Source organism: Nanorana parkeri, unplaced genomic scaffold (assembly GCF_000935625.1).
Source record: "Nanorana parkeri isolate BGI_ZX_2015 unplaced genomic scaffold, ASM93562v1 scaffold2446, whole genome shotgun sequence".
In the NCBI taxonomy this organism is placed as follows: Eukaryota; Metazoa; Chordata; class Amphibia; order Anura; family Dicroglossidae; genus Nanorana; species Nanorana parkeri.
In genome coordinates, this window is record NW_017308714.1 from 64,870 (window position 1) to 84,231 (window position 19,362).

At 45.8% G+C, this 19,362-nt stretch overlaps 1 protein-coding gene across 1 annotated transcript in view; it reads left to right on the plus strand.

Moving 5' to 3' along the window:
* LOC108801695 (integrin alpha-M-like) overlaps positions 1 to 19,362 on the plus strand; it is a 44,339-nt gene that overhangs the window by 16,082 nt on the left and 8,895 nt on the right. Inside the window, exons 8-24 of the mRNA XM_018573599.1 lie at positions 1,501 to 1,654; positions 3,245 to 3,389; positions 4,497 to 4,570; positions 6,493 to 6,625; positions 7,001 to 7,140; positions 8,795 to 8,929; positions 9,552 to 9,773; positions 10,352 to 10,482; positions 11,643 to 11,797; positions 12,886 to 13,043; positions 14,105 to 14,209; positions 15,537 to 15,610; positions 15,690 to 15,831; positions 15,905 to 16,000; positions 16,420 to 16,499; positions 16,578 to 16,661; positions 18,009 to 18,075. Of these exons, the coding sequence (XP_018429101.1) occupies positions 1,501 to 1,654; positions 3,245 to 3,389; positions 4,497 to 4,570; positions 6,493 to 6,625; positions 7,001 to 7,140; positions 8,795 to 8,929; positions 9,552 to 9,773; positions 10,352 to 10,482; positions 11,643 to 11,797; positions 12,886 to 13,043; positions 14,105 to 14,209; positions 15,537 to 15,610; positions 15,690 to 15,831; positions 15,905 to 16,000; positions 16,420 to 16,499; positions 16,578 to 16,661; positions 18,009 to 18,075 (2,095 nt within the window). The remainder of the gene's footprint in view (positions 1 to 1,500; positions 1,655 to 3,244; positions 3,390 to 4,496; positions 4,571 to 6,492; positions 6,626 to 7,000; positions 7,141 to 8,794; positions 8,930 to 9,551; positions 9,774 to 10,351; positions 10,483 to 11,642; positions 11,798 to 12,885; positions 13,044 to 14,104; positions 14,210 to 15,536; positions 15,611 to 15,689; positions 15,832 to 15,904; positions 16,001 to 16,419; positions 16,500 to 16,577; positions 16,662 to 18,008; positions 18,076 to 19,362) is intronic.

Here is a 19,362-nt window from a genome sequence, read left to right on the forward strand (position 1 = left end):
ACAGTAGAAAGGCATCATGGCACACTCACAAACTAGCATGTAAAACAACTTGTCTCACCACTAAGGACAATGACAGAGGTTTGGATACACGTCTTCTGCAAAGGATGTGTAAGCCGCACTGCCGCGCCAAGGCACCTCTTATAGTGCGGTCCTAACTCTAAACTATGAGAGTCTCCATCTTGGAGCACATGGGGCAGAAGATATCAAATTGGGTGCAGGCTTGTCAGGAGGACGCCCCACCTCCTTAAAGGTACAGAAACACACAAGGGATCCCTCCAATTTGATATCATCTGCCCCATGTGCTCCAAGATGGAGACTCTCATAGTTTAGAGTTAGGACCGCACTATAAGAGGTGCCTTGGCGCGGCAGTGCGGCTTACACATCCTTTGCAGAAGACGTGTATCCAAACCTCTGTCATTGTTCTTAGTGGTGAGACAAGTTGTTTTACATGCTAGTTTGTGAGTGTGCCATGATGCCTTTCTACTGGATCTGTAGCCTTGTTCCCCCTTCTGCTCCCTCCCTGTGATTTCCAAAATTAATTTATCTGACATTTTTCACAAATAATTAAACAAAATGTACAACTGGTGCACGTGTCATTCTGTATTACTCCCCCCTCAATACACAGAGCTGTGTCCAGGAGGGTGCTCTTGCTATACAGGTAGGGCCCATGTAAGTCTATGGCACATGAGTGTGCAGGCACGGGGACCCCAGCATTGGATTTTTACCGGGTAGGCTGCAGCCATCAGTAAGTACGGACCGGCACAGGGAGGGGGTGCAGGTGTTAAGCTCTGTGTATTGAAAGGAGATGGTTTGGGTGATTCCATTAACAAAAGTAACCATGTACTTTAGGGGTTCAGATGGGGTCCATTTTCTTATTACTACAGAAGAACCGCTGACAGGTGGGGAGGGGATGAAATGGAACACATGGACCAAAAAAGTCAAAATTAATTTGGCCAATTTCTTCAGTAGGGGGAACAAAAGAAAAGACAGACAGGTGTAGAACTTCCCTTCACCCTCCACCTGAGTTATGTCATCATCCCCCTCTCCTCCTGTGATCCTTCAGACCTGAGCACATCTTTATCCTCAGATTCATCACCACCAGCAGGCCCTGAATGGATCATCAGAAGCAGAATCTGTACATGAGGGCAGCCATATTTCATCAAGGGATACTCATCCTCTCTTTCCAGTTTTGCATCACAATACGAGTCTATGAGCCGGCCAACCCGCTGAACACAATACACTCCATGTGCGGCTAATGTCTTATTTCAGCAGCTGTTAAGCAGTTGAGTGGAGTCGTTTTAATGGTTAATTTCCCCTTCTTCTACTGGTTATTACAAAATTCTTCACATAACTGTGTAATAATGTGAACATCACATGAGAAACTGCAACATGACAAATGCTGCAATAAGAACTCCAAATATGAGCTCTGTGAAATGTCCTCTCGCTCCGTGTCATTCATACTTACCTTACTTGCTCATCATGTTATACTTTCCTCCACAGGACGGAGCTCTTTGTCCCCAGCAGTGGGGCCCGAGATAAAGCTGTGAAACTTCTGATTGTAATAACTGATGGACAGACGAATGGAGATGACAGGGATCTTCAGGATTCAGCCAATGAGGCGAGAGGAAGAGGCATAGTGGGCTTCGCCATTGGGGTAAATGTCTCAGAAATGTATAGATGTTCCACATGCGTCACATCTATAGGAGAGAACTCATAGTAGGGTGGCTTCCCACTGGCTAGTCATCTCCACACATTGGGTCCCATGTTGGCTTCTTGTGCCTTTGGGGTTTTTGGCATTACTACTAGGATTACCGGCTTCATCCAACAGCTGCAACTGGTTCAAACTCAAAAGTAGAAGTTCCCTTTAATAAACATAAATGGATAGTAGGACGCATTATCACTGAAGAAAACATACAGCTAGGTTCCATAGCTTCTAACCGAACTGTGTCTATAGTGTGCTTGTGATACTCTAATAGGGACAGCGAAGTGTAAGCTCCTGTGGTGCAGAGACTCATAAGTGTTCCTTACCATAAGGCAGAGCTTTCTAAGTGTAACACTACTGCCCCCAGGGGCATGTGATGTGACCCTCACCTGACCTACCAGGTGTACACTCTGAATGCCCCAATCCAATTCTTTGAGAAAATTCCACATTCGCATTCCATTCTCATGGCTGTATACTTGGCTTGTACTGGGTAAAGGTGTCAGTCACAAGTTTTATTGCTGAGCACATAACAGGAGAGGGAACGGGATGACAGAGGGACCTGCTGATGGAAGTCTCTGGGTTCCTGTTATGTGTGCTGCATGTTTTTCCCTTAGGGTTAGTCAAGAAGGACTGTGCTGATATTATCCATAAAACAACTATCACGTACCTGGTGGAGGCCTTGATGACAAGAGGGCTTCCCTTACACCTCTGGTCCAGGCCCCCCTGGAGGAGAGTGCAGGGAGTGAGAGGGCACAGAGTAGCATGGGTGCCGGGAGTGCAGATCACAGAAACAGCTGAGCAGGACTCTGGAACACAGTGACTACGGTATATTTTCAGTAGTTAGACAGAGTCAACTGGACTTGATCTGAAATGCTGAAGATATTTTGGAAGCATGGTGAAGACAAGCAGAAATCGGTGGCCGAGAAGACTGATAGCAGTCAGGGAAGCAAGCCAAGTGGTAGTCAGGAGGCAGGTCAAGGTTACAAGAGAAGATCAGCAGAGGAAAGTCTTGGTCAGGAACCTTGCCAAGGTCAAACTGCAGATAACAGAGACAGGCCAGGATCAGGAACTTAACCAAGGTCAATAACAAGGCAGCAGAGAAGTCCAAGGGCAAGCCTAATCATCACCAGGAAGGAAATCAGAATCAGGTTCAGGTTTAAGTTGCAGGGTAGCATCTGATGACCATTCAGCAGCTTCCCAGCTCAGCAATGTTTTCCAAATAGGCCATCTGGCACCAAGCATGGAATTAGCCTGCAAGCCCATGTATCTGAGTGACGTGCTCTTGTAGATAAGTGTGCCTGCGGGAATTAGCCTGAGTACATGAGTTAGCAGCTCATGAGTACGTCTGCCTACACAGTTTAAAATGAACCTTGCCCTTTGCCCCTGGTCAGTCACAAGAGCCAATGATTTGAAGGAATAACCCAGCCCCCTTTCTATGAAAGTGTGTGTGGTGGACTGAACCTAGTGATATGTTATTCCAAGCCTTCAATGTGCTGCCAGCATGGCCAGTAGTTATTGCATAATATTCTATTTTACCCACAGGTTGGTGGTGCCTTCAGATCGACAGATGCCTATGCAGAATTACAAACCATTGCATCATCCAGGGACCGGATCTTTCAAGTCACCGACTTCTCTGCCCTCTCCCAGTTCCAGAAGACTTTGCAGGAGAAGATCTTTGCCATCGAAGGTTCCTTGTTCAGTTTTTCTTTTATATGAATATTTTTCCTTTTAAGATCTGTCGTTACCTCTCATACAGGAAGACTATTACCAGAGCCCCTGTCCATAGAAATGATCAGAAGATATCATATTTGTCAAAGTATCTCTGCGAAGGTTCTAATCTATTCTGACCACGGCATATCTTCACTAGTTAGTCACGTTCAACTGGACCTGTTATAAAATGCTGAAGATGTTTTGTAGATTTTCCACTTTCCTCAGATCTAATGAGTGTCAGGAACAGACCCCAGTATTTATAGCGTCAAGGCAGATGTTGATTATCCAAGAACAGGATGGAAGGTGTAAATGTTTGTGATACTAGCCTGTTCTAGTAACCTAATCCAATCATCATAGTCCTATGAAGTGTGGGACATGATCAGGCCCCATAACACAATTTTGATGGGCAGCAGTGCTGTGGATAGAAGTTGCAATGGAAAAGGAGACAGCAGTTCCGGAAATCAACCTTCATTTTCCAGCGTATTCCTCTGCGCTCAGTAGCTCACCAATCTTTTTAGCATCAACTGATCCTTTTAGTGGTATCCAATCTCAGGTGTTTCATTCAAATTCTCCCATCCCGTCCACTGACGCAGCAAGCAAGGCCTGAAGGAGAAGGCCTAGTAACCAGTAAAGAGAAAGTTGTGTCAATAATAATGACTAATGCTCCTGCACACAATCACTCTATAACCCCAATACAAAAATTCTTAAACTGGGTTTTATTTCTGCAGAAACTACAAATCTTAGCTGTTGGATAGCTGGGGAGACATGCTGAAGGGGTACAAGGAACACCTTTATTGTTCTCAGCCAAGGAATTAGTCCATCAGGGAACCTTATCTATGTCTGTGCACTTGGATGCCGGTAGATGGATAGACTTCTTGAAGATAACAGGAATGAGAGTTGAATGAAATCCTCCTTATTCCTCGGATTCATCCATTTCTCTATCACTCATTACAGTTATAGAACACAGATTACTGATGGTGGAGAACATGTTACACTCAAGTTGAGGATGAAGCTATGGGTGAACTCCCAGAATTTGGTCAGTTTCTGAGGGGAGTGTATCCTCACTGATCTCTCTCTTCCACAGGAACGCAGTCACAGGACGCAACTTCATTCCAGATGGAGATGTCCCAGGAGGGGTTCAGTGCCATCCTAACACAGGTCATTGACATGTATTAGAAGAAGAAATCATACCGCCTTCGGCATCATTACTATTTTTACTGTCCCTGCTTTCATCACTATCGCCACCACTGGCATCATATTACTACATATTACATGAGGACCATAGACATTATATTACAGTTTTTGGCCGTGTAGTGATCTAATGTCTATTGTCTACTTATCCAAAGACACCGTTAGCTGAGGCTCATCCATTGGCATAGTGTCTAAACATGTTGGAGAACATTTACCAATTACAGTTATTCCTCCCCTAATAAGCTGAGGCTGGAGGTGATTGCAGCTCACTCCCCCCACCATGTTCCAGGCCTCAGAACATGAATTGTGACCATTTGTTTTTAAGAAGCTCAGTCCATTATAAGTACTTGAGGAAGGTCGGATCATGCTTCCCTATGCAACTGACCTTATGACTAGCTTAAAAATAACCCAAGCAACAGCAATACCTTAAATTTCCTTCATTGGGGAGCTTCCTTTAATGATGGATCTCCTTCATTGGTGAGCCTTCTTTAGTGGGGAGCTTCCTTTAATGATTGACCTACTTCATTGGTGAGCCTTCTTTAGTGGTGAGCTTCCTTTAATGATGGACCTCCTTCATTGGTGAGCCTTCTTTAGTGGGGAGCTTCCTTTAATGATTGACCTACTTCATTGGTGAGCCTTCTTTAGTGGTGAGCTTCCTTTAATGATGGACCTCCTTCATTGGTGAGCCTTCTTTAGTGGGGAGCTTCCTTTAATGATTGACCTACTTCATTGGTGAGCCTTCTTTAGTGGTGAGCTTCCTTTAATGATGGACCTCCTTCATTGGTGAGCCTTCTTTAGTGGGGAGCTTCCTTTAATGATTGACCTACTTCATTGGTGAGCCTTCTTTAGTGGTGAGCTTCCTTTAATGATGGACCTCCTTCATTGGTGAGCCTTCTTTAGTGGGGAGCTTCCTTTAATGATTGACCTACTTCATTGGTGAGCCTTCTTTAGTGGTGAGCTTCCTTTAATGATGGACCTCCTTCATTGGTGAGCCTTCTTTAGTGGGGAGCTTCCTTTAATGATTGACCTACTTCATTGGTGAGCCTTCTTTAGTGGTGAGCTTCCTTTAATGATGGACCTCCTTCATTGGTGAGCCTTCTTTAGTGGGGAGCTTCCTTTAATGATTGACCTACTTCATTGGTGAGCCTTCTTTAGTGGTGAGCTTCCTTTAATGATGGACCTCCTTCATTGGTGAGCCTTCTTTAGTGGGGAGCTTCCTTTAATGATTGACCTACTTCATTGGTGAGCCTTCTTTAGTGGTGAGCTTCCTTTAATGATGGACCTCCTTCATTGGTGAGCCTTCTTTAGTGGGGAGCTTCCTTTAATGATTGACCTACTTCATTGGTGAGCCTTCTTTAGTGGTGAGCTTCCTTTAATGATGGACCTCCTTCATTGGTGAGCCTTCTTTAGTGGGGAGCTTCCTTTAATGATTGACCTACTTCATTGGTGAGCCTTCTTTAGTGGTGAGCTTCCTTTAATGATGGACCTCCTTCATTGGTGAGCCTTCTTTAGTGGTGAGCTTCCTTTAATGATGGATCTCCTTCATTGGTGAGCCTTCTTTAGTGGGGAGCTTCCTTTAATGATTGACCTACTTCATTGGTGAGCCTTCTTTAGTGGTGAGCTTCCTTTAATGATGGACCTCCTTCGTTGGTGAGCCTTCTTTAGTGGCGATCTTCCTTTAATGATGGACCTCCTTCATTGCTGAGCCTTCTTTAGTGGTGAGCTTCCTTTAATGATGGACCTCCTTCATTGGTGAGGCTTCTTTAATAGGCAGTTGTCCCTGTTGCTCTTTTATTAAAGAGGCTTGGGTTTTAGTTCTGGTGGTGGCGTGTGTATAATCTTCTGTCCTGCAGACCATCTCTCATTTAACCCAATCTTCTCCTCTTCAGGATGGGCCCATCCTCGGGGCAGTAGGTGCTTATGGCTGGTCAGGAGGGGTATCAGTTTACACTGCCGGGCAGCAGAATGGTACATGGATAAACGCAACAAAGGATCAGACGGACATGAGGGACTCTTATATGGGTGAGAGGATTATTTTCTCCTACATGAAGCTGTCATTGTTGGTCTTCTCTGCCAATGATGGTCCCAATGATGGTTCCCCCCTCATAATGACCCAGTAAGGACACAGACCGGGAACTCTGTTGTCCCACCCAGACAGTGTACGCTGAGCTGGTAATAATTATGCAGTAGTGAAGGAGGCAGACACACATTTTGTGAGGGTGTCTAGCACCTGTTCTGTGTTGTAGCTGTTCCTATTTGTACGGAAAAGCAGGAAAAGTGATATTTTGGTCATTTTTTGGTGATTTCTGAAGTTCCTAAATGTGGCACTTTCATTACACTTCAGTAGCAGAGTTGTATTTGTGCGTGTACATATATAACATCTTTGAATCTCTGTAGGTTATGCTGTACAGAATGTAGCGAAGGACAAAATAGCAGTTGGGGCTCCAAGATACCAACACACCGGGAAGGTCCTCATCTACACAAAAGACCCCAGAAGTAGCCAGTGGAGGCACATGGCCACAGCCAATGGAGAACAGGTAAGCCAGCAACAGTCAGGAGAAAACTGGGAATTACAATGGCTTGACAGACCTCATTCACCATTGTGTGTGAAAAAAGAACTGTCTGTGCTCTAACTAAGAATTCAGCCCTTAGAAGTCCACAAGGAGAGGTCAGTTCTGCGGTGAATATACTCTGCAGACCTCACTGGAGGCCGTGTTGGGAATGTTATACAGCCAACCTCATTGTATCGAATGTGACAGGATATTCAGAAGTCTTCCAGTTATCAGCTATTTTATATCATTTTATAGTCTGTCATCACTGTTTCCGCCTCGTACATAGATACAAATGTCAGAGGTGATAAAAGAATAGGACAATCTATGAAGTCCTCAGAAGGGAAGGATGAGACATATTCCACCTGATGGAAGACACCATCTGGGTTCCTCTACTGATTCCTGTGCATATCACTTCTATTGTTCAGACTCACAAACCAAGCAGCCATTCAGACTTTAAGTGTCATGGATAGTGGTCTGTATCCACTGAGAGAAGAACTGTCCAGCTGTTGTTTGGAGGCCCAGGGGTCATGGTGGTGCACTTGAAGACATGAGCCATACAGGGATACACTAGGAGTCACTAGATGACACTGGGACTGGGGGCACACTTGGAGTCTCTGGGTACACTGTGGCACACTAGGAGATACAAAATACCAGAGGCTGGAGGCAGACAGGGAGGTCACAAGAGGCATGAGGGTACAAGTAAGCAGTACTGTAGGATGCTTGGCTAAAGTGTAGCGACACGTTGCTTAAAAGCCACGCAAAGGCGGCAACAATCAAGAGAGCTGTCACCTGACTGGAAGTGCCAGGGACCACATGGCAGAGAGGAGACCTAGCGCTGGATCCCTGGAGAGGTGAGTGTGACATCTTGAATACTGAACATGACCTAATCTATTTGTCAACTAGGAGTGAGCGAGACCGAGAGTTGTCTCATCGCTGAAATGTTGGTCAAAAAAAAGGACGTTCCACCTGAACGTTTCCCTTTAGATGAAATGTCTCGAAGTCAATAAGGACGGTGAATTTATGCTGTTTATGGGGCCCCTGAGGGTTAGAGAAGCTCTCGTCACCTACGACAAGCCTGTTTGTTGAGCCAATAAACGTCTCCTCCATATCTGTGAATCTGATATTGGATACTGAGGAGAAGAGGAACTGAACCTTTAATACAAATGGCCACAAAAATATCATTCAAACTTGTATTATTTGTCATGGGGTGCAGTCTTCTTTATGTATTTCTATAGCTGCACATCGCATGCACCTAGAAAGAGATACAATGGCGGCCGCTACTGACATAACTTTATAAAAAGATATACTCTACTGCAAGGGTAGCCTAACTCCAGCCCTCCAGCCGTGGAGGAACTACAAATCCCATGAGGCATTGCAAGATTCTCACAGCCACAGACATGACTCCCGGAGAGGGATGCATCATGGGATTTGTAGTTTTACCACAGCTGGAGGGCTGGAGTTTGGCTACCCCTGTTCTACTGGGTCCTCTCAGGGCTAAACACCAACAAAAAGCTTCAGTTGTCTGCTGCATATCCTCTTCTTTATGGTCACCGGCTGACATCTCTTGAACACAGAAAGCAAAGTATCCATTGACTTTGTCCACGTTCTTCTCACATTGTGCTGCACATTGTTCTTCCAGATCGGTTCATACTTTGGGTCGGTTCTGAGTGTCCTTCAAAATTCACAACAACCTGTCCTTGTGGTTGGAGCTCCAACATATTACTCTCCAGAGGTGCCAAGCGGACGGGTGTACCTGTGTCCCATCCCCACTCAGGTGAGGTCTTCATTACAGTAGACAAGATTACTCCCGATATGGAGGTTGTTAACTGGATGGAACCAGTGAGAATGGACATCATCAATGGTTCTGATTGTATATAGAATTGTACAGGTGATGGGAATGAACGGTGACACTCATGAGCAGTTAGTGCAACTCTATATTTTTTAGAGTTTTTGGATGGAGTGCGGGAGGGTTAGTACCCCTGTCTGGGTTTCATTGCTGTCTGGGTCCCTTCAGGGGATACTCACCCCTATGTTTGTACTGGTAACCATTGTCAATGGAACTGAATGTGAGGGAAAACCTAAAATTCTGAGTTGTCCCTAGAACAGGAATAGGGGGGAAATCTCCCAATAGGGACACCTGTTCCTGGGACAACTCTCTAAGACGGGGCTTGATGAAAAAAAAAGATCTGACGGGGGTTTAACCGTTCCGTAATATATCCAAATTTAAACAAAAAGTGTTGCTTTAGATTTACATTAATGAGTACTAATATCATTTAATTTCTGTGTATTTGTGTGAACTTTCCTTCCTGGCTTTGCAGATGTTGAGCACCACTGTTCTGTCTCTTAGTTTTGCTATAACAAGCAGAATGTTACAGTTCCGATGTCTCTGAATTCAGGTCACGGGTCCTCAACCCATTACCATCTCTTGCCCAGTAACCCTTCACGGAGACTCCAACCAAGCTGTGGGCCAGTTTGGTTCTGCCATCACCGTCCTACCTGACCTGACTGGAGATCAGCTGCCAGACCTGGCTGTGGGAGCCCCGTATGAGGACAATTATCAGGGAGCTGTCTACATCTTCCCAGGTCAGGGGAACAGCTTCAGAACATCATATATTCAGGTAAAATCAGATGATTTCTATAGTCCATGGCCTAATGGTATTATTATTTCTGTGTGTGTCCTTCAAGACCTAATGTTCTGCATTATCCAAAGTTCTTGTCTATGAATCCTCTACATGACCTGATGTCCCTGTCATTGGCATCCTATATCGTAAAATGTCCTTGTCGGTGGTTGTTATACATGATAGAAATCTCTGTTGCTGGGTTTCCCACATTGCCTAATCACTTGGTGTTGTACATGGCCTAACGTCCCAAGCACTTGGTGTTGTACATGGCCTAACGTGCCAAGCACTTGGTGTTGTACATGGCCTATTGTCCCTGTCACTAGATGTCCACCATGACCTAATATCCCTGTAGCTGTGTGTCCTACATGACTTAATGTCCCTGTCATTGGTGTCCTACATGACCTAATATCCCTGTAGCTGTGTGTCCTACATGACTTAATGTCCCTGTCATTGGTGTCCTTGATCATCTTTCATGTGGTGTAGAAGTCTTCTACCTCTATAATCATCATACTAGATGAGAACCCACCATGTACCCGTCTCTTCCTGATTTCTCTTTCTGTGTCATCCTTCCACAGAGGGTAACTGGTAGTCTGGTCGGCAGTGGCATAAGGTTTTTCGGGAGGTCTGTAAGTGGGAATCTGGACATGACGGGGGATACAATTCCAGATGTCACCGTCGGAGGTGAAGGCCGAGTCATTATACTAAAGTAAGAAGGGATTATCCTGAAGCCTCTACTCCATGCAGATGGTCAGGAAAACACCAAGGAATACAATTATTTTGTACCTACATCTTTCCTGATATTGACCTCCAGCAATTCCCTACACAGCATTAATGTCCTTATAGATGGACCGGGATAGTATAAGGTATTCCTGGCTCACAGCAATTCACCCGCTGGGTTCAATACTAAGCTGATATTTGAAGGAACAGAAAAGTGATGGGTACAACAAAAAGTCCTTCTCAGGTCATGGTGCAACATCACTTGTGGCTTCAGAGGGCCAAGGGCTAGCCACCCATATTGCCTGTGGTCTCCCTGCAGCTGGTCTTTTTCAAGTTACTGACTTGACATGCCTTATTCAGTGCTGTGTTTCTGTAGGGGGGGGGGGGGAACCATCTTGGTAAAGGCAAGGTGTTGCTTCCTCATGTCTGATCTACCCCCTTGATGACTGGGGATCTGATGACTGGTTGGGTAATGATAGAGGAGGAGGAAGCACAGATCCACAGAATGGATATAGCAGAAGCAGGGAAATGCTTGCACTGCAGCTCCTCAGATTCAGCTTCCTCTCCAGGAAGGAAAACAATGAGCAGCACAGTAGTGACATCACCAAATCTCACCCCAAACCTGGTGAGACCGGCAGGCAGAGGCAGCACAACCCTAGATTGTCTCACAGTACAGATATACAGCTCTGAGGATACAGCCTAGGAACTGGAAGAGCGCTGAAATCAGAAGTGCCTAGGCACAGGAAGTGCACCGATATCAGGAGTGCCTTGTCACAGGAAGTGCACTGATATCAGGAGTGCCTAGTCACAGGAAGTACACTGATATCAGGAGTGCCTATGCACAGGAAGTGCACTGATATCAGGAGTGCCTCTGCACAGGAAGTACACCGATATCAGAAATGCCCAGGCACAAGAAGTAAACTGCTACTTTTAAAGAGGAATTTCAGGGAAAAGGCAGATTTGTCAGGGTACTGCTCAGGCACAAGTAACAGATCCCTATATATGGATGTTCCCTATCAGAAAGCAGATATTTACTTTTTGCATTCAGGTCACATAAAACTTACATTTGTGGATGTGATGTTACTTATATTCCTATAACGTTGTCACCCGTCACATTGTGGTCACTTCCTCCTTCTGTCTCCCCTTCAGATCTCGCCCAGTGGTTGGTCTGTCGGTGTCCATGACATTTAATCCACAAAAAATTCAACTTGATTCCTACGAATGTTCTGTCCAGCAAAGAAAGGAACTGGCAACAAACGTCACTTTGTGCTTCACCCAGGAAGTGAAGAGCACCCAAGTCACAGGTAAGTCTCACTGTTATATGTGGGGAATGAAGGAGGCAAATGTGATGCAGATATAAGAGCTCCCTCTAGTGGCGATCTGTATGTCAGAGAGTATGATCAGCATCCCTGCCTGAGCACCTGCTGCGTGATGCTGTTTTTTTCAGTGTACATCAGGGGTAGCCAAACTCCTGCCCTCCAGCTGCGGTGAAACTACAAATCCCATGATGCATCTCTCGCCGGTATTCATCTCTGTGGCTGTGAGAATCTTGCAATGCCTCATGGGATTTGAAGTTCCACCATGGCTGGAGGGCTGGAGTTTGGCTACCCCTGGTGTACATGATGGACAAACATGGCTGTTGTTGGGCAGTTGCTGTGGCCTCAGGGTAGCAGGGTAGTGAGACGTTGTCTCATCCAGGACATACAGCAAGCAAATGGCATCAAATGGAAAGCAGACATTTTTATTGGTAGAGGCTTGAAGATTAATTCTGCATTTCAGTTTTAATACGCTGTACAAAGCCTGTTCCCTCTCTATCCCAGCCCAGAGCCTATGGACCCAAAGCCTGTTCCCTCTCTATCCCAGCCCAGAGCCTATGGACCCAAAGCCCACAGATCAGCCTCATGGATGTTCTTCCACAATTCAGGAGCACTGTGCACAGCCTCTCTCACCTCTTCCCAGCCTGTCCTTTGACTGATCCATTCATTAGACAGTGCCTTGGGGAGGGTGTGGGGTGACCCAGTTCCTGGCCTTTAGAATATGGTAGATCCCATCGCACTCCTGACAGGAAAACCCCAAAGTGCGGGGGGTGGGTGCTGGAGTGACTGCAGATACCTCTGCATGTCAGAAACTGTAACTGGTAGAAAGTCACTTTTGTTTTGCATGAAGAGGAGACCAGACGGCCTCGAAAAGTTGCTAAAGTTATGTGACACTTTGATGGCCAATAAAGAAGATTGACTACAAATGTTTCTGGAGTGCGAGTGACATTCTACCACTTCCAGTTCCTGGCCTGACCCCTCTATGTTCTCAATTGTCTACCTTTCCACCCAGGTCAGGAGTGAATAGAAGGATACATAGCGACCTTCATCCCACACACCGTCTCTTTTCCCTCCAGGTGAAATCTCTGCAAGAGTTAACTACACTCTCCTGCTGGACTCGGCAGTCACTTCGACCCGAGCGGTCTTCTCCAAGCAACCTGACACCCAGACAGCAAGCCGGTTAATGGACCTCAAAGTGGGGCAGAATTGTGCCAAGCACCCCATCCTCCTTCCTGTAAGTTTCAGCTGTCCATGCCTGTCTGTCCTGGTGACAACCACACCCCCATTTCCTGTACGGGTTTTGTAGGAGCAGGATGTTTGGGGGGCAACCTCACTCATGGCGTACCTGACAAAACTAATAACCTGACCAGAATTCCCACTCTTCCTCGCTTTATTCATCACTAAAAATGTTTTTGATGGAGTTAGGCTTTTATAAAGCTCAGTCTGACTCTGGAGGACCACAATCCAGACTCCCTCCAGGATCTAAACCTTATTCCTGCCAGCATTAAACTACAGACATTGACTGACCACACCGACCTGGCTTCATACAATGGCGGAGCGGTATTAGCAATATTACATCCCGGGTGGCAGTGGTGGGTTTGGATTGTGGTCCTTCAGAGGTCTCTTTTATGAAAATACTCATGACAGGTTGGAGTTCTCCTTCCTCACTCCATGCAGTTGGTACCTGAACAGCCAGAAGTAAAGTCACAGAACTGCTGTCCATACGGGGGACCATTTTAGTTTAATAAAACTGTAACTTGTAGGATTCATGCTGGAGGTCTGAGGATTAATACTTCCCACTCCTCTACTAGCAATATTTATTAATCAGATCAGCATTAAGGTGCCTTTTTCAAACTAAACAAACCCAGTTCTTCCAACCTTTTTGTCGCAGAGCACAGAAGCGTGTGTGTTGGCAGAAACAACAGCCATAAACAGGCAGGACGGATGTTCTCAGATAACTGACCTCACTTTAAAGTCCACTAATAAAGGCTGGTGTGTACAGCAAAGACCAGAGCTGTGATCCCGGGGGAATGACCAGCAGATGGTGAAGGTTTAGGTTGATTTTCACATTTTCATTATGGTGAAGGCCTCCCGCTGAATCCAAATATCCTTCATATCTACTTTATTGTTTCTCTCTGTGGTATCACAATGACAATATAACACCGATGGCCAACATTTCATTTCCAGGATCAGGAAAGTCTCACGCCCTCTGAACATAGGAGGTTCCTATACAGTATATGAGCCATGTGCACAGATAACACGTGTCCTCTTTGTTTCATCTCCTCTGTGTCTCAGGGCTGTGTGGAGGACTCTCTGACTCCTCTCCGGGTGTCTCTCAGTTACTCTCTTATGGGAAATCCTGTGCTAAGTGAGGACTCGAGGACCAGCCATGCTGAAGAGGTATGAGGAGCGTACACCCAATATACTGCATTACTGATAGCTGATCGCACTCATATCACCACATTACTCAGCTTCAGTAGCACAATCAAGTCTGAGAATATGAAAAGTTCCCTCCCAGACTGGTGGCAATTTATTGATCCGGGGGCAGATGATGAACTTCCTGCCGGCCACTAGGATAGGACTCAGTATAGGAGTTATCTATGGACTGGCCACAGTACCTGCCACTTAATCATTTCATAGAAAACCTACAAATCCCAATAGTGATCATAGTGAAGAACAAAGGACATATTGTAACAGGAAATAAACATCATTATTACCCCAAGGCCTAGCCCAGCCCAAAGCCAGACTGCCCCTAGTCTGTTGTAGTGTTTGCTGTGGGCTGTAGGCAGCATGAGACTTGCTCATGTTATCTGGATCATTAGGTTTCTCCTAAGCCCAAGAACATTGTTCCCTTCTACCTGCTTCTGCTGAGTCTTCTCTAGTGTATAGAATGAGAAGATACAATGCATTGGGTTATGAAATTCATTCTGCTCCGGTGAATCAGTGAGGGGGGAGGGGTTGACAATGATGTGAGCTGGGGAAGAGGATAAATGTTTGGAAACACCTTTTAGAAGAGCCCCTTCTCTCCGAGACTGTGCCCGGAATGAATGAGCACAGAAGGGCCTGGCCTCCTAGGCCTTTGCCTGGGTAAGGTGAACTTCAAGAGGTCATGTTGCCTCCCAGGCACCTTTGCCTTGAGGAGAACCAAGAAGAGTGTTTTTTTTTTCTGGGCCAAGAGTGTCCTAAACTGGCCTGTGAGTGGGGTATGAAGAGTTCTAACTTGGTATGTGGCAGAGGCCAAAGAAACTAAAAGGTAGCCACCTGTCTGGGTCTACAGAGTTCTACATTAGCCTGTGGCAGAGGCATAAAGATACTAGAAGACCAGAGCCCATCTGGACCTAAAGAGTTCCCTGACAAGTGTATTGTGCAGAATGCAGAATTGTGGCTGTTTTATTGGTATACTGTACCCGTTAATCCTCTCTACCCAAGACAACTGAGCCATTACATTGCAAGAAAGGAATTGAAGGGTCACACTTCTGTCTGTGTGTCGGTGGTCAGGGAGTGTTAGGGTGTAGCTACATGGAAGGTCACCAGAAAGGGAATGCAGGAGAGGCCATTAAAATCCAGCAGTTCCTTTGATGGTCATTGCCACAAATTTAAGAGAGGATTGTGCTAAACACAGTGATGGAGCTTAGCTATGCACATTCAAGACTCACATTCTGCTGTCCAGCACGTGATTGGCTATATGCGGAGCAGAGAATGTTAAAATGTTTTCATATCTTTGCAGGTCCCATTTCAGAAGAATTGCGGTGGTGATGATGTGTGTGAAGATGATCTGAGGCTGGCCATCAACTTTGCTAGGTGAGACAGACCTCCTGAGTGTAGTCAGACCCATGCTGGTCCTCCCATTGCTGACAGGTATCTTATCTCACTCTGACAGTGTCACCCAGCTTGTGGTCGGGACGTTGCTTGACATCAATGTGACAGTCTCTGTGGAGAGTTTAAAAGACGACTCGTACAACACTCGTGTTCTGCTCCCCTTCCCTGTCGGCTTGTCATATCGTAGGGTGTCTCTTATTGAGGTAATAGAGGGCTCTCTATCTGCGGGTCTCCCTAAGATTGCTGAGTCTAAATCTTAGTTTGTATGTCTTGTAGAGTAACAAGAAAGTGACAGTTCTCTGTACCACCCTGGAGGGTCAGAGAGTGGTGAACTGCGCAGTGAACAGACCTCTGCTGAGACCCAATACCACGGTAAGAGTGCAGGAGAGGAGGCTGGAAACAGAGTTTGAGTAGGACATGAAACATATTTCTTATTACTGGATCCCACCATTGTCCTCTGACCAGGAAGGTCTTGGGTCACGACCCACAAATGATAGATGCTATACAGGTTTTCATATCTCAGGTGTTGAATGTTTTCCGGGGCTGTTTCTATCATGTGTTAGATGTTACAGAGCTTGTCTTCCTTCCCATGTTAGATGTTATGTATGGTCCCTTCTATGTCTTACATATGTCTGTCCTTCTATGTCTTACATATGACATGATATGGCTAAGTGTATGTTGGCTTTGGTTGAGGTTGAAGGATGTTTCCACCACATGGATCCAAGTGCACTGAGCCACACTGTGCAGTGCTAACAACCTTCTTTTTCTAAGAGCCCAACACTCTCTTCTAGGTGGTCTTTTTGGTGGGCTTTCACGTTTCCTCTACGTCTGTTCTGGGAGACTCTCTGCTGATGGTGGCCAATATAACCAGGTACTGGTCCCCAATCATGTCTGGTTCTTTGTGTGTTGGTTTCCAGGTCTCTGTGTTAAATTGTTATGTTCCCTGCAGTGATAACACAGACTCTGCCATCAATCGAAGGATGTCCTCAACAAGAGTAGATGTGCTGTATGCCATCTATGTCACCATCACCGGGTGAGTGTGTCCAGACCAGCAGAAAGTAGACTTGTGCTGGGTCAAAAAATGTGTTCCGTTTCGTTTCGTTCCATTTCGGAATATCTGTTATTTCGTATTTCGTAATTCGTGTCCGAAACTCAATTCGGATTCGTACGAAATACGGATTTTCGTTAGTTTCGGCACATTTTCGTAACTTTACGAACATTCGTTATGATGAAGTTAAAAAGCAAAATACCTTTGTTAATATCGGAGTCGATGTGGTAGTTGTTCTTTTATCCAAAATACGAATTCCGTTAACGGATTCCGGATCCGAATTTCGCATTTCGGATAAAAAAAAAAAAATACCATCAACTCCAATATAAATGTATTTTGCTTTTTAACTTCAATATAACGAATGTTCGTAACGGAACAAAAATACGTCAACGGAATTTCGTATTTCCTGCCTGTGTATTGTAATGCGACTCTCAGCAGCAGCGGATCCGTATTTCGGATAAAAAAAAAATCTTGTCATGTTGTTCCACCTCATTTACAGGGGTAATATTAGTTCCCGTTTCAAAGAAATTCGGATCCGAAATTCGTTAACGGAATTTCCTATTTCGGATATAATTCGGAAACTGCCATTCGGATTTCGGATGCTTCCGAATTAACGAATTTCAGGAAAATTTGTACGAATTTCGATTCGTAACGAAACTAATCGCACGTGCCTAGCAGAAAGAAGGATTCAATGTTCCGACAGTTAGAGGCTGAGCAATGATGAAGTTATAGAGCTGCTCCACCCTGTTACACATCTAGTTGCTGTGATACATTGTACAGCAGAAGAAATGCTCGGACAGCTGAGAATCACACTGTAGAAGGCTTCTTATACACTGAATACTCTTAAATATTTGGGACTGTGCCACAAGATAACAGTTACAAACCATGGTGACACCCTACATACAAGTTCTTCCTGTTTTTGTTCTCCTTCCATCAAACTAGGGAGATAGCAGATGGACGAGTGTTGCTCTCAATAAACTCCATAACCAACCCCACCCTACCCTAGATCTGTTACTGGGTTTATCTGCAGAGGTCCACATGTGGCCTGACAAGGGGAAGGATACACCACTAACTGACCACATTCGGTACATTTTGGCATTGTGCTCCCCCAGGTCTACAATTGTCTTATGGTAAACACAACCTTACTTGACATGTAGAAACCAGAAGAACTTCTGTACTACTGACACATATATATCTGTATGCACTCCATGGACTCTCCTTGGTTGCCTGACAGACTGCAGATTAGAGATCCGGTAGCTGCACTGTCCTCCCACCATCAGGGCCTGCGGGGGACCCTTGTTTACTCCACAGTAATTCATTGTTGTGTTTCAGCCTTGAAGAGTCCAGCAAGTACCATAACTTCACATCTGATGACTCCACCATACAGCACATCTACAGGGTAAGAGCCTATATGCAGCACATGGTGTGGTTCAGTTCCATGTGATGTTGGAGTGTAATAATGTGACCACAGCTTCTTTATAGACGTACATAATTCAGCATTTGTTACACCTGTAGAATTATTACTCCACCCAAAGGTAACATTTAGTTATAGCTAAAGCACGGCGGGTGGAGAGAGCCTCTGACTGTACTGAAAATGCCAACATTGAGATTTCCCATTGGGACCTCTCAAAATCCCCCAAATGGCGTGTCCCCATACCCCCCTTGTGTTCCATCCCCTCATGGGATCTCCCTGTTTCCCTCTATGTGTTCCTTCCCCCTTGGGGTAACTCCACCCACACTGCACATTCCCTCCACCTATGGAGTTCTCACCCCTCTCCTCCATGTTTTCCTGTTTCCATGGGTGTCCCCACTCCCTCTGCTGTTCCCTTCCCCTTGGAGTGTCCTTGATCCTCGCTATGTGTTCCCACTCTCATGAAGTGTTCCTATTCCTCTCTTTGTGTCCCTGCCCCCCTCTATTTGTCCCCACTCCCTCTGGTGTTCCCTTCCCCTTGGAGTGTCCTTGATCCCCTCTATGTGTTCCCACCCCCAAGTAGTTTCCCTCCTCCCCACTATGTGTTCCTACTCTCATGAAGTGTTCCTATTCCTCTCTTTGTGTCCCTGCCCCCCTCTATTTGTCCCCACTCCCTCTGGTGTTCCCTTCCCCTTGGAGTGTCCTTGATCCCCGCTATGTGTTCCTACTCTCATGAAGTGTTCCTTTCCCCCTCTATGTGCTCCTTCCCCCTTTGGGTAACTCCACCTGCTCTGCACATTTCCCCTCCACCTATGGAGTTGTCACCCCTCTCCTCCATGTGTTCCTGTTTCCACGGGGTGTCCCCACTCCCTCTGCGGTTCCCTTCCCCTTGGAGTGTCCTTGATCCCTTCTATGTGTTCCCACCCCCAAGTAGTTTTCCTCCTTCCCGCTATGTGATCCTACTCTCATGGAGTTTCTCTCCTCCCCTCTTTGTTTCCAACCCTATTGGGTGTTACTGCTCCCCTGTCAACAACCCCCTGCTGCTGCGCATGCGCAAAGTCCCGTTTTCCGTACCATTGGGAAACGTGCACTTCCGCGCACGCGGCACGGACCGGCCGCGAAAAAGGTTACTCTACTCTACTTCAGCACCTGGATTTCAGCTTGCACGGTGTTATCACCAGGGCCGCCATCGGGGGGGGTACAGCCAGTACTGTTGTAAGGGGCCCAAGCGTCCAAGGGGGGGGGGGCTTCAAGCTTTCATTTTTTCTTATAGAA